The 15341-nt window shown below is 38.3% G+C and overlaps 1 protein-coding gene across 1 annotated transcript in view; it reads left to right on the top strand.

Moving 5' to 3' along the window:
* The window catches only part of samd12 (sterile alpha motif domain containing 12), a 115631-nt gene extending 101295 nt beyond the window's left edge, over positions 1–14336 (top strand). The window contains exon 5 of the mRNA XM_028037218.1: positions 13929–14336. Coding sequence (XP_027893019.1) covers positions 13929–13960 — 32 coding nt within the window. The 3' untranslated portion in view covers positions 13961–14336. The remainder of the gene's footprint in view (positions 1–13928) is intronic.
* Positions 14337–15341: the final 1005 nt, after the last annotated feature.

Raw genomic sequence — 15341 nt, 5'->3', positions numbered from 1 at the left:
GGGAAGTACGCACATGTTGAGCCACCATGAGGTGAGGTCATCATCACTAAACCGACTCTGAGGGTCTGTTGGTCTGTTGTGAGTCACAGACGGGGAAGCAGTGGATGGAAAATGCTGAGTGACGCTCGTTTTAGTTGTGAAAAACATTTACTATCATCTGTACCTCCTGTCGAGTCATCACATTTATGAGGAAACTAAGACTTCCTGCAACATGGAAAGAGATGATTCCCTTTGATTGTACTCTTCGTCTGTCTGTCTCTGCTCCCTGAAGATTTATAAAATAGATGCTTTTGACTTTCAGCATAAACTGCTTATTGTTGGGGAGACCAACGAATCAGAGGACCAGCTTGAGGCGGCATTTTCCTTTTTAAATGTGCAAACGGAACGTTTGAAAGACGAACAGTAATATTTGGTGTTGGGGTCATCACTTGTCCCGTAGTCAGATTATTTGTTTGTAATCACAGCAGATGAACTGCAGAAAGAGCCAAGTCGGCCTCTAAATGCTCACTAGTTACCATAGTTACTTGTATTAATCTTGCTGTTTTAACACTAGCTAGCATGTTGTTAGCGTACTACATTTGTTTATCACAGCATGATAAAGTAAGTTATTCTACCAAACTGACATTAGTGAATGAGATGCGACTTAATGATGCATTAAATGCAGGCGAATCAATAAATGACGAGAGAAAATGACTGAAGAGTTGGACATTACTAACAAGCAAATACTAAAGCAATTTGTTCATGGTAAGATCTTCAGGTCTTAGTGAGATATGTCGAGTCTGTCTAAATAAGACAAACATATATACGGGGAGCAATAAGGGCACCGGAAAGCATTTTTCCTAAGATGTATGTTTTCCTATTAAAATAAAATCATTTCTTCTTAGCTTCATCAGAAGTAGAGGGAAAATGAAGATGGTAGCTGCATCCATCAAGGCAGGTGATAAACTAAAAAAAATCAAAATTAAAAATGCAACAGGTTGAACCGGAGACAATGTGAGGTACAGAGACGATGTGCTAAAAATAAAACCTTTAACAGATGCAGACTCACCATAGCTTCATGAGGGATTTGCGCCAGGCGAAGAAAGGTGATTTTTGCTGGCTACAAGTAATAAATTATTTTATTATCTTGACTGTAAATAGTTTACGTAATTAGAATAATGTTTTCTTTCCTGCTTTCTGAAGCAGACATGCTGATGCAACGTGACGTCGACTGATATTCCCTCTACCGACAAGGAGTCAGGAATACCGCTTAAAGATGATTTCAATCATGCCTGGCAAATTGAAAAACCTGTTCCCCTCCTCGCCTGTGGTGGCGCTGCACCAAGAACCACTGAAGGAAGCAACATGAAAACCTTTGAAGAAGACAGAAGTTGTTTACATTTCGTCTTCATGACGTAAACAAAAATGGAGTGACGTCAGATTTGAGCGGTTGTAGGATTTCTCTTTTGTCATTGGTAAAAGACTTTGAGTCATTTCTCCTGCTAGCGCCAGAAACACGCGTTTGTTTTGGTTGTATTTACCCAGAATGCACTGCGCCGTAGTCCACTTCCTGCTTTTGGAGCGTTACATACACATTCAAACCACGCCAGGTTCACTTAAATCAAGTTTCTTTATTGGAAGAAACAGTTTGCTTTTCACATCTCCCCCAAAGAACCAGAGTTTGATTAAAGTGGACTAAACAGGGCTGGTGTGAATGCACCCTTCGATTCCATTAATTCAGCACAATGAGTCAAACTGTATCAGAGGTGCACGAAACCAGCTTCCCTGCATCGCTAAAATTATTGCCGGATGCAGCTTTTGTGCAGCTAACAGGAATATATCTGCAAAAATACAAAGTAAGAATAGAAATACATAGAAAAGAAAGTATGTGAAAGAGACCCAGGCTGAGGGAAAAGCCATTCTCCTGAAACACAATGCAGGATGGTGAGCTCCAGCTAAATAAATTATCACGGGGGCTATTTTTAAGCTGAAGTGTAAATGCAGTAATCCTTGGAGCAGGAGCTGCGAAGAGCACAGAAGCCACATCAGGGAATACAGCTCTGCCTTTATCTTCCCCTCCTGCCTGCCACATGGCCCCGCTTCCCTCCCCGCATCCCCGCGCCTCCATCTTCCCTCACTTCATGCGTTTCTTCGTCTCCTTTTCCCCCTCTGTCTTTTCTCCCTGTGCCTTTTTATATGGTAAAAGCCTCTTTTCTGTGTCGAGAGTATTTTCCTTATCACTGCGCCCGCTGTGGGGAATCCACCAACTTCTATTGTAATAAACAATAACGGAGCTTTGAACAAGACAGGGAGGAGAAACATGCATGTGGCCGCAGTCAGAGGATATCAGGCCACAGTGGGTCATTCCTCAACGCGCCAGCTAGTCTTTCTCAGCTCTATTTTTCATGCTTTCTTGCCTTTGTGGGAGAATACAGTGAGAGTTTCTCTGAACCTGTATTGTGTTGTTTGGGTTTGTGAGAAAAGACCCTCCTCTGGTGCTGTTTAATAGCCCATAATGGGGCGTCGTTAATCACAGGGGCTGGCTGAGGTTTTACAAGGTTAATGACTGCACCCAACCTCTCCACTGCGTCTCACTGGTTTGGTGTTTACCAGCTCTGCAGAAGAAGTACGAGGGACTCCATGTTTACAGTGGCTCTGAAAACTGATGCAGTGCATTTTCCCACACTGCCAGTGTAGTGGTGTTTTTATGATAGTAGTGCATAATTATGAGCTGAAGAAAAAATATTTACTTTTTTTAAATTTCTGAAAAATGTTGGTATTCACATCCATTCGCAGAACCGCCGTTCTCTGCAGTAACAGTGTCTACTCTTTGTGAGTAGGAAATGTTCAGCTGTCAGGTCACTTAGACCACATTGTGTTTGGGGAGACAGTTGCTAATTTTGAGATAAAATGTTAAAATTTTAATGGAAAATCTCTAATTCCAAAAGCTGTTTTTTGATTATTTCTTTCTAAGATGCGGTGGAGTTTTTCGGTTGTGTCAAAGTTTGTGTATTTTGCAAAACTGCAATGGAAACACTTTTTTCTTCCGTCACACAAGTTTGATACTAATAACCAGACGTCACAACCGCCGGAGAAGTCGAGGACAACAAGAGGAAGTAGTTGGAGAATTATGGCGCTGATACTGATAAAGTTTTGCAAATATTTGTAATGGAATCGCAGCAAGTTTTGCATTTAGACTAATATGTTTGTAGCAGTGAGCCAGAGAATTTCTTCCTCACTTCCTGTGTCCTCTGCACGCCCGAGACGTTCCTGGTAGATGTTTGACCTGTGCATGGTTTCTAATGTCTAATGCTGCGTTCACACCAAACACGGCAGGTTTCGTGCGTTCAACGCATCAAGCGTGTCCGACATGGCCGAAGCGTTTGACGCTGGAGTCGAAAAATCTGAACTTTCACCGCTTGACACAGAACGTCAACCAATCAGAGAGACTCTGCTATGTGACGTAGTGACCTGTAGTTGGTGTCCTGCAACAAGATTCAGGCACCGACAACGACCCTCGTCAGCGGCCAGCAAATGATTTCAGTAAATAAAACCTAGACACGCAGTCTTTCATTGTTTTCTGGGAGAGAAAGAAAAGGTAAGAGGCTCCACATATCAGCTGCCACCGTTGTTTATTCAATATAAACTGAACACAAAATGTTCAGCAAAGGCATCGGAGCCTCTGCTATGATTGCAGAAGCTTTCACTACATAATGTTTTAGTGCCACTCTGTCAGTTTCACCCACCATTGAACAACGACTCGTCCCAAAACGCATCGAGAGCAAAATGTCAAGCATCTGACTTCAAAGTGAACACACGCCCAACTTAAAGCGTCGGACCCGTTTCGAAACGCGTTTGGTGTGAACGCAGCATGAGCTGTGGATCTCTGCAGCTCCTCCATATTTACCCTGGCCTCTCTGATTACTGCTCCTCTTCTGGTGACAAAACTGTCCAAACAGTTTCTTTGGTTTCATTCTGACTCATGAAACTCTGTTTTTCCATCTCGATTCTTCCTAACTTGTCAACTTTTGATGATTCTGTTCTGTAGTAGCCACTGAATCACCTGTTCAGACGTTTATCTGTTAGCCTGCAGATATCTTACAGTCACAGAGGTTTTTCTTATTTGTTTTAAGTAGCTAAGGGCTTTTGATGAAACTTTGGACTGTCTTCCAGTGGTTTTATTACGTTTTTTGTTTTAAATCTCCCTACACTCAACGTCTTTCAGGCGTGATGAAATAATCTTCTCTCTCAGCCTTAGTGGAAGCTCCTTTGTTTTTATTGTAACTCGCATTTAAAATCTCGATGGGATTTATTTGTGCCTCACAGCTGAAGCAAATGAAGGATCATTATGGAGTCCCCAAAGGCCTAATTATGTTAATTAACTCCAATTTAGGAAATGAAAACTTTCAGACAGCTTCAAAACAAACAGTTTTATAAAGGTGTTGAGAAATTATGGCGTTGCTGTCTTACCAAAATATACAGATATATTCAAAGACTTTTTCTTTGTCACCAAACTCATGAAGAAAGCAGAATCGTACATCGACAGTTGAGTCCAGATACTTTGCTAAATAAAAAATGACACACACAACATAAAATCAGTTAAGATTGCCTAAATTATTTTTAATTGCTCAGTAAAAACACCTTTATCTTGTTCTGAACGTTGTGATAACTGGACGTCCAATTTAATTTTTTAAAATATGTCTCATTATTTTTGACATTTAGCAAATAATTTTGGTAATCATAGCTGATCTCAAACAGAAAAAGCTTAGTTTGATTTATTGTCAGTCAAAGTGATACATATCTGCTTTTATCCTGATATTTTTATGTCGTTTTAGTTTTATTTACTGCAGTCCTGCATTTATTTCACATAATGTTTCAGCTGTAAAGGTCCCAGTAGAGGATTGCAGTTTGCAGCGTTCCCTCATTTGTTTTGAGGTGATCAAAACAAATGAGGTGATCTTGTGGTCACCTTATCTTGTGACCTTAGATATGTTTAACCCTCCGTTAGCGAGATGTTTGTAAGAGTTCACACCAGTTATACCGTCACAACAGAACCGGGCGAATCTGTGTTTCTGCAGAAGCTGCGGCTACATGAGTCATCCTCAGATTTCTGCAGCCGCATATTCAGAAGCCTGCATGTCAGCTCGCTTGTTGTGACACAACCGAGGAGGCTTATTTTTGCCGTTCCACTTTCTGTGCCGCCACGTTGCCGCCTTTAAGCCCTGGAGGCCCTGACAGATTCACGTCAGGAGAGATTTGCTGCGTAGATGAAGCAGGAGGATAAATAATACAAAAAATGTGGAGCTTAATCCGAGTGTCCCCCGCTGAGCAGCGAGAGGACGCTGCAAACATGGAGGTATGGTTTGTGCACGTGTTGTATTCACAGGAACAGAGCGGGGAAAATGCGCCGGTAAACAAACACAACTTGACACAAATACTGAACTGTTTTGATTTTCATTGTTATGATTAATTGAGGGATTGAATAAAAAATTGGTAAATTATTGGTACTGAAATAACAGCAGTGTTAATATCTGATATCAACATCGGCCCAATTTTTCATATTTGTTCATCCCTAACAATTACTTTTCACAACTAACCTGTAACAATAACAGCTCACTTTTTAAATTAACCTGGACCAAAATGACACAAAAATCTGAAATTATATTCAATTTAATAATAAAGCAGCAGGCTCACAAGGACACTTATTAAAAAATATATTTTCTCCCAGTTTTCAGTTTTTATCTTCAGTCAGTTTATTACACAAACTCCCACTTTGTCCAGCCATTTATTATAGCTTTTGTGTCCATGTTAGTGACTTAATTAATATTGATTTGATTAAATGTGTAAATTTACATTTATAGTTATTGTTTGTTGTACTTACTTTTCAGTTTATTTTAAGTTCTGATATGGTTGAAATAGTTTGTGTGGTAAGGTTTTTTTCGCATGTCTTTTCGTAATCTTTGTGTGTTATTGAAGCAGTTGAATTTAATTTTGTGTTTAATTTATTCTTGTTTATGTCTTTTTTTACGAATGTTGTAAAGGATTCTTATAGTAATGTCTGATATGGACCCCAGGAAGAATAATGGGGAAACTTACATATACAGATAAACATCCACCAGGTTTGTACTCCACCATAGATTTATTGAGTCTGGGACGATATTACATTTATTTTCCGGTTTGTCCGTAAAGCTTCTGGTAAGCATCAACAGAGCAGCCGCTCGCAATGTTCAGTCTATCTGCTCACCTGTATACATGCACCCGCCGCGCACTTCCCCACCGTTCGCTCTGAACCGGCCACCGGCAGGAGGAAGGCTGGTGTATTATTATTATTATTATTATTGTAAATAAATTAAATCCAGTCGGAAAAAACTTAAAAATTTAACTTTATGCTGCTAGCACTTAGCAACAACTCGTAGGAGGAAGTGAGAGCGCTGCGCAACACAAATACTCACCCGGCCGCAACACGGCGCGCTAAATAATAAAACATAGTTTAACAAACCTTTGAGTGTGAGGAATTTTAATAATCAAGGAACTCAAATCTTTCAAGGAATCATCATAGCCATACTTGAAATACGCGTTGTTTAATCAGGAAAAGGAGAGAGGAGAACATCTTGTCCCTAATTAACTTTTTAAATAAGATATGTTACTCCTCTTGAGTTCAATAGAGGCTCATTGTCCTTCTTGGATTTCAATAAATATTTATTGTCTGTTAATAATGTCCCCAAAATGTCGTCAGAACTAAGAAAGGAAACACAAACTAAAAATATATAGGATTTACGTCAATAAAAGACAAATAAAATAAAGCTTTACCTCATTGGCTGCATTAATTATATAGGAATATCGTTGACTTTATACAGCTACTTGTAACCAGGCTCTAAATGGGCCAGATAATGTTTCCCCATAGGGAACAACATGACATGTGGAACAAAAGATACGTTCCCCCTTACATTTGAATGTCTTTAACCAAATAAATGAACATTACCCACATGAATTTACTTCAAGTTATTACTTAACGTTTCATATCAAACACTGATATGCATTTATTGCCATTTTTAACTGAACATTGACAGCAGCAAAGACAAATACCTTCATATGTAAACGTTTATAGAGTTTGACGTTAGTTTTCAGTTAAAAACATGCACCAAATGTAACCCAGCTGCACTCGTTGACCTGTAGAGGTGGACCGGTTCAGACAGACATGATGGACTCCTAACAGCAGCAATATCTTGAACTGGACCCCGACTGGAACAGGAAGTCGGTGCAGAGACGCCAGCGCTGGTGTAATCTGATCATAGCATTGGGTTCTTGTCAGAAGGCGAGTTGCAGCATTGTGTACAGCGTGCAGCTGCTGAACAGACAATTTATCGAGACAGACATAGAAAACATTACTATAATCTAAACCAGATGTAATAAAACCATGAATAATTTTTTCTATATTTGATAGAATATAGATGACCTAGAGTTCTTCATTGAAGAGGTTGGGATACAGAAAACATGTTCACTAACTTTTGACATTAATGATATTTTAGTTTAATCAGTTCTGCCTATTTTAAAATCTTTCCAGAATGAGATGTTTTAAGGCGTCTTGTCACTTTACGTCTATATAAGCTGCTGGCCACGCCCCCAACTCAACATTTACACTCTTTTAGTGTTTGGGGCTGTCTTAAGAAATATTAGAGACCCAAATGGAAGTACAAAAACGTGGAACATTTTCATTTTGCATAATAGATCCCATTTAAGTTAATCTATCTCCAGTGATAGACTGGTAGATTTGAATATAATCAGCAAAATGATCAATATTATGTTTCCTGAAAATGGAAAATGAAGCACAGAGAAAATAGGATGGGACCCGGAATACAGCCTTGAGGTACACCACAGGTTAAGTCAGACATAAAAGATGCTTTTCTAATGGACTGAAAAACTCTTATGATTCAAAATCTACAAATTCAAGGTATTGACGCATGACTCAAGATGTGAATTAACAAAACTGTTAGCAAAGGTACCAAAGAGCTTAAGGAAAATAACTTTTCCTGAATTAACTTCTAAAAGCAAATAAAATATCTGTTTATACTCCAACCTGGCTGTAAGACAACACAAAGTCAGCTGTTTTAGTTATAAATTAGATATTTAAAATCAACTTGGGGAAGCACAAAGAGGAAAATATTTTTAAGACAAATATCCATGACATGTTAAAATACGCCTGTCACATATTCAGGCTGCAGGCGAGCGAGAGAGAGCAATACTTTAAGCAGATAACAGAGAAGATCACAGTAAAGTTGCCATTTTTAGTCGTTTTAAACTTTAAGTCTGTGTGTACTTGTTCATATTTAATTTGGTAATATTGACCTTTTACATTTTAAAAAACATACAGATTGAATCAGCTGTTTTAGTTGCTCATATAAACTTATAATTTTGTCTAAAAGGATAATAAACTTAATAAACGTTTATAGAGTTTGCCTCTGCTCCTAAAGTAAGAGGAATCATGTCAGAAAGGTGTTTTTATTGAATAACTTAAAGAAAATAGCAAACAAATTCAGATTCTTCTGGAAACTTTAATCTTTCCAGATTTTTAAAACACGTTTAAAGACAATTTGTCTCTTTTTTTCACTTTTATAGACTCACTTTAATACACATTTCCACAGACATAGCAGCAAATCAGTGTGCTATGCTTCTGTTTTTGCAAATAAAAACACCATTTATGTGTTTTTGATAGTTTGTGCAGAAGTTGCAGCTCTGCTGGAGAATTGATGCAGTATATAATTGGTACTGGAGGGACAGAATCGGTGCAACTGCAGAGCTGTAAAAAGTTTTAATGTTTCACTTTCCAGGCAGCCATTGTTGTGAACTTTTATAATGGTCCTGATCAGCAGTTTATTTCTGTTTTTGTCCGTTTTTCTTGGCTGATTTCTTTTTTTATTCTTTTAAAAACACAGTACAAGCAAACAGAAAATATTTTGTATTAATTAGTTGAATATTATTAACAGTGTGTGTGTGAGAGAGTGTGTAAACAATGATGTGATCTGAATGATATTAGTGTGGAGAGGTAATAATAATAATGTCAATAATAATAAATCAATATATTATTTGTGAGAGGAAGATAAATACAGACTAAATATTGTCTACATTTACCTGATTTTTTAAAATTCTTTGTGTCAAACGCTGATGGCATGTAGAGCAGGGTGTCAAACTCGTTTTCGTTTTGGGCCAAATCAGGATCCTGAATGCTCTTAAAGGGCCGGTTGCACCAAAATGTATTGATGAAACCTGTTCACAAACTGTTAAAATCTCAATTAATTCTTAAAATTAAATAATAATAAATGTCTTTTCAGTTCCTTTAGGAGTTTGTAAATCTTTCTGGGGTTTTTTGAAATAAAAATCAAAGTGTTTATGGTACTAATTTTGAAATATTTCTGCTTATTTATGACGGTAAATGCGATTTTTCATCACTCGCTGTATAGACCATGGACTATAATCTGACATTAATTAAGGCTGAAGCAGCTGTTTAGTACAAATGAGAAAGTTTTTGACAATTTTTGAGAAAAATCTGCAAACATCACCCAATTATTAGTGCAAAAAATTGGGGGATTTGTTGATTTTGATTGAATTTCTGTGCAAATTCTCAAGAAACTGGAGGGACTGATTGATACAATTTGGAAGTAAACGGATAAAAACTGAATTGATTTGATTGATAACATTATATGTGAGCACACAGTGTTTAGTCTAGACTCTACAGGGCCACATAAAAAGCTGCGGCGGGCCGGATTTGGCCCACGGGCCTCGAGTTTGACACGTGTGAGTGTTGTGTTTGAGAAAGTAGAACAATTAGGAAAAGATGGACGCCTGAAAAGTCCTTTGCAAGATAAATATTGATCCAAACCACTCTAAAGTTTGAGTTTTTGATTACAAAATTTTAAAAAATCAAGGAAAATCTCGCACGGAGTGATTTCCAGCCCAGCAGAGAAGTGACAGGTGTAGCTGCACGCCAAGGTGAGCTTTGATTAACCCGAGAAATCCCTGATTACAAATGCATGAAGCTGAAACCTCGAGTGACGCCTGGTAGGAGGAAGAAGGAAGTAATGGTACTGGAAAAAAAACGAGTTGTTGGAAAATAAAGGAGGAAATCTGGGGTGTGTGTGTGTGAGACACGGGGAATTGATAACAGATCAACACCTCCACCTGTCACCTTCCTCTCCCTCCCAGACGTAAATGTGTGCTTCATAATTTCTTTGTTTGATAACCAGAGCTTCCTCAATCGCACACAACAGAAGCAGGATTGTAATTTTTCTGTCAGATTCTGCAACTGGCAAACACACGCATCATAATTAGGCCAGAGAAGCTTCCACACGCTGGTCTGTTTAATTTCAGTTGGGCAGATTATAGTCATTATGTGGAGGAACAGATTGGCAGAGCGCTCTGCCCTTTTTTATGTCCTTGACAGCTGGAGCAGCTGCGACTCAAACATGCAAGGTGCAAAGAGCTTTACTTCTAATTTATTTCTTTGATCGTCTGAAAACCAATGTTACATCTAAAAACTTTAAATTAGTGGCGTTGAGAGGGTGAAGGAGAAAAGGCTTGTTTGGGTGTGCAGTGGTAATAAAATAGGTTAAATGTGAAATCAGGTGTTTACATAAATTTATGGGTCTGAAAGTCGTATTGATTTGGGGCTTTTAATAAATGAAGTAAATTATACACAAAGGCTCAAATAGTTTTTATTTCATTATGGTTTCTCTTCCTTCTCATATCCAGATATTTATTTTGTAGATCAAAACCTCTTTTTGTTGGTCTGTAATGTTTGTTGTGAAACAAACACTTTTTATAGTCATCATTATGCTCCTCTTTTGTTTTTAGAATAAATACACAAAGCTGATCCCATTTGTGCCCAGCTAAAGATTTCATTTCATTTTTAATTTATTATGTATTATTGAACCGTTCGGTAATAAATATGAGTAGTTTATGTAACTACTAATAAATTATGAATGAAAAGGAGCAGAAAAATTTGTAAATTTATAACATCTGCCACCTCTTCACATAAAAGTAAATTAGCTACTCAGTTCAGAAGATTATTAGACATATTTCCTTCACACACAGATTATTCAACGCCATTTTGCTTCATAGTGAAACCTCTGTTAGCTTTGTTTAGCGTTAGCTGCCCCTAAACAAAACTAACATTTCTTTATTTTTGCTGTTTCTAGCTAACGTTAGCTGCATTTAAAACGATGAATGTGGATGCATGTTATAGTTAATGCATGAGTTTTAAATGTCAAATACGCAATAAGAAAAATACCCGTCATAAACAATATTCTGTTTGTTTAAACACAGCAGTGTGTTAACTCAAGCTGCAGCTGAAAAAATACCTTTATTTTTTTATTTTTTTATTTTCTGTGAGGAGCTCAGAGCGAGGAGGGGATTTAAAGAGACTTCTCAACACGCTGACAGCTTGTCCACGACCTCCTACGACTGTTATGAATTTCACTCCTCCAATCTGTCTGCGTGTGTGTGGTGTGTGTGTGTGTGGTCCCGCCACACCGGCGAGCACTAATTCAGTTAAACAGGAGTGTGTGTGAGGGCGTGTGTTGGCTGGCACTGTGTTTACATGCTTTTCAGCTGAGCTGTGTTGACGCTTCGCAGGGTTAGTCGATGATGAGGATGAAGAAGAAATGGTTGAATTTTCATCACCTGCACTGCAAAAACACAAAACCGTACCAAGTATCTTTGGTCTCGTTTCTAGTTCAAATATCTTAGTGCACTTGGAATAAAACAAACTAACTTATAAGTAACATTTTAGCAAGATATAGGAGCTTGATTGAAGTAAATAATTCCTTAATGTTGATGAAAAAAGTTCAAGTACCATTGGTAGATTATTTCACTTTTAAAAAGACATTTTTCCCGTGTTATAAATTAAATAATCTGCTAGTGAAACTAATATTAAGGAGTTATTTACTTAAAACAGGCTTCTATTTTTGCTAAAAAGCTACTTGTAATTTAGTTTTAGTTATTTTAAGTGCACTAAGATATTTGCACTTAAAGCTACTTGGTGAGATTTTGTGTTTTTGCAGTGTTCTCAGCAGAGAAAAGATGAGCTGAAGAAAACAATCAGGTTTTATTGTTTTCGTCGGGACTCTGAGTAACCTATATAGTTGAACAAACTGGCCTCATAGTTTTGAAACTTGGTTTTTATTTGCTGCTTGTGGGATTGGAGCTTATTAAGACGTCAGTGGAATCTCATCCTCCTCTAAACGCACGAACAGGCGCGGCTCTGTCCTCACGAAAACCTGAAATAAAAGCAGCCGGCTGCCATGTATCTTCGTCATCACGTGCTTCAGCTGAGCTCTAAATGTCGCCGTCTCTCAGCCCCGTTGTCTTCGGTCTGCATCTGAAGAGCTCCTGTGTTTTGGTGCTGGTGTGTGGAGCGACAGGCCGCCGCTCTCCATCTCCTCGACGCCTGAAAGCGCAGCGATGGCCTTTGCATTGATTTTCCTTTGCCGTTTTATAATTATGTCTCCTCTTTTCATTTGCCTCCCCCGTTTCCCCTCTCCCTCCCTTTCATCCTGTCTCTCTTATCTCCCCGCTCTCACTTCTATTTTTCTAATCCCGTCCTCCCCCCAGATCCATTTTTGTGCCTCACTGCTTGTTATCTTAGCCATTTTCTTTTTTCTTCTCTATTTGATCTCAACTTCTTAATTTCTTTTCTCGTTGACGTCATTCGTTTGGTTTCACTGTGCAGCTTTCCCTTTCCCTCCGATTGTTCAGTCATCAGTTCGGTTACTTTTTTGAATAAATGTAGTTTTAGGATTTACTTTTGGGTAATTTCATTATGAGGTATCGTTACTCTTACTTTACTGGATTTTCTACCCACTGAATGAAAAATAAACATGTTTTAACCAAAAAAATCACCATTAACAGACACAGACCTGCAGTTTTTATTAAGTTTCAAAAGTTTTACACTGAAAGAAACTGATTTTTAGAAATGTTTCTTATGTCTGATTTAGTTTTGTAATTACGACAGAGTGTTAGGGCCAAACTAAGAAAACATAAAATGTTTATAATGGATTAAAGTTGTGCAATAATAAAGTTCTAGTTTTACGAGGATAAAGTCAAAGTAATGAGAATGAAGACATAAAATTATGAGAATATTCATATTGTGAGACTAAAGCTAAAATAATACGAGGATGAAGTCGTAATGCTGAGAATATTCTCATATTTTGACTTTGTCACACAACTTTATTCTTATTAATTCTGACTTTATTCTCGTTTTAATGACTTTATCCCTGTAACTTTATTTTATTTTTTTATGCATAGCGTGGCCTTAATCCTCCGTCGTAATTTTGTAATTATTTATATGAATTATTCCCATTTTGGAAGTTAAAATACCAACATTTCCACAGAACTTTATGTTTTGGCCCGTCAAATGATGTAATTTTTAAATATTAATTTAAATTTATAATTTTTGAAAACTTCATTAAAATGTATGTTTTTAAATATTGAATATTAAATACAAAAAAAGGAAAATATTTAAATATTTTAGAAATATTTAAATATTTCAAATATTTAGAAATATTAAACATTGAAAAATATTTAATAATTTTAAATATTAAATTTTTAAAATACTTTTAAATATGTCATATATAATTAAAAATATATATTTCATATTTACATTTTTAAAAATGTTTTTCAATATTGAATATTTTTAAATATTAAATTGATTAGTTGATCATTCAGTTAAATGATTGATCAGTTCCTCTGTACTTCAGTCAAATACCTTTTCTTACTCTAGTGTAAGTTTTCACTGCCATTACCGTGGTAACAGTAAGTTGGAGTCGTTCTGCTCTGGTTCTGCTGTGTTTTCATCCCATTTTCTCCAGCTGTATCATATTTCCCTCCCATTCCACGCCGTTCTGTCCTATTTCTACGATTTGGTAACGTTTTCCGTCTGCTCCGTTTCTCCACAGCGTCTCTGGAGTGCTCTCCGTCTTCGCCGTAGACGACCGGATCAGGCCGGATCGGGCCCGACGCTCGGCGCCTCTCCTCCTCCTCATCCTCCTCACATCCACCCAGAACTTCCTCCAGTCAAAGCTCCTCGCCTCGCTGGTCCGGTTTTCTCCACAAAGACCGATCCTGGAATAGAAGACCTTTCTGTTTTTGTTTGTTTCTCCATGTGTTCCTGAAAATCCCCCTGCAGACGTCCTGCCGTCTCTTTCTGGCCTTTTTCAGTCCAGGGCTTCAACTTCCTTCAAGCTTGACTGCGATTCTCACAGACTGCAGAGATTTGCACACTTGATTCATGAAGGAACATTACTGAAGGAAGTTTTTGCTCCGTTTACTTTGTAGCTGCACAATAATTTCAGCGCATTTCCTCCGTGTGTCCAGTGCGGCTCCAGTTTCTTCCTCTTCTGCTGCGCCCTCCTCTTCCTCTTCATCCTCAGAGAGTGGCGTGTTTTACGCCGCCGCCGCCGCCGTGTGTTTGTGCTCTGGTCTCTGTGTGTCATTCTGTGAAATGGCCCGTCACAAAGTGTTAGATGATGCGTGGTGAAGTGTCCATGTCGCTCTATGCTTTTTACTGCATCTGTGTTCTGGACCATGGGGCTGGAAAAACAGGTTCTGGGGTAAAAAACGGACCGGGTCGCCAAGGTCAGGGGTGTCCAAACTGCAAACCAAAAACTATACATGTTTGATCCTCAGACTTTTGATTTGTAATCAGGATAAAAACGAACATAATTTTCCATCCATCCATCCATCCATTTTCTGTTCACCCTTGTCCCTAATGGGGTCGGGAGGGTTGCTGGTGCCTATCTCCAGCTACGTTCCGGGCGAGAGGCGGGGTACACCCTGGACAGGTCGCCAGTCTGTCGCAGGGCAACACAGAGACATACAGGACAAACAACCATGCACACACACACTCACACCTAGGGAGAATTTAGAGAAACCAATCGACCTGACAGTCATGTTTTTGGACTGTGGGAGGAAGCCGGAGTACCCGGAGAGAACCCACGCATGCACAGGGAGAACATGCAAACTCCATGCAGAAAGACCCTGGCCGGGAATCGAACCCAGGACCTTCTTGCTGCAAGGCAACAGTGCTACCAACTGCGCCACTGTGCAGCCGAACATAATTTTCTGACAGGAAAATGTAAAGTACAACAAACTATTTGACTTTTCATAACTAAGTTTCAACTGGAGGTAAAATCAAGAAACTTTGACTGAAAAGACAAATTTGCTGCACTAATTTGGCTAAATAAAGTTTGAGTTTTGAAAGTTGGGTAGTAACTTTTTACATTTACTCGAATACATTTTTTTTTAAAAGGTATTTTTAGGAGTATTTTTACTACGCTGTACGTTTTACTTTTACTTGAGTAAAATTTCTG

This window comes from Xiphophorus couchianus, chromosome 13, assembly GCF_001444195.1.
Source record: "Xiphophorus couchianus chromosome 13, X_couchianus-1.0, whole genome shotgun sequence".
Classification (NCBI taxonomy): Eukaryota; Metazoa; Chordata; class Actinopteri; order Cyprinodontiformes; family Poeciliidae; genus Xiphophorus; species Xiphophorus couchianus.
The sequence above is the reverse complement of the archived record's forward strand: the minus strand, read 5'-3'. Positions and strand labels throughout refer to the sequence as shown.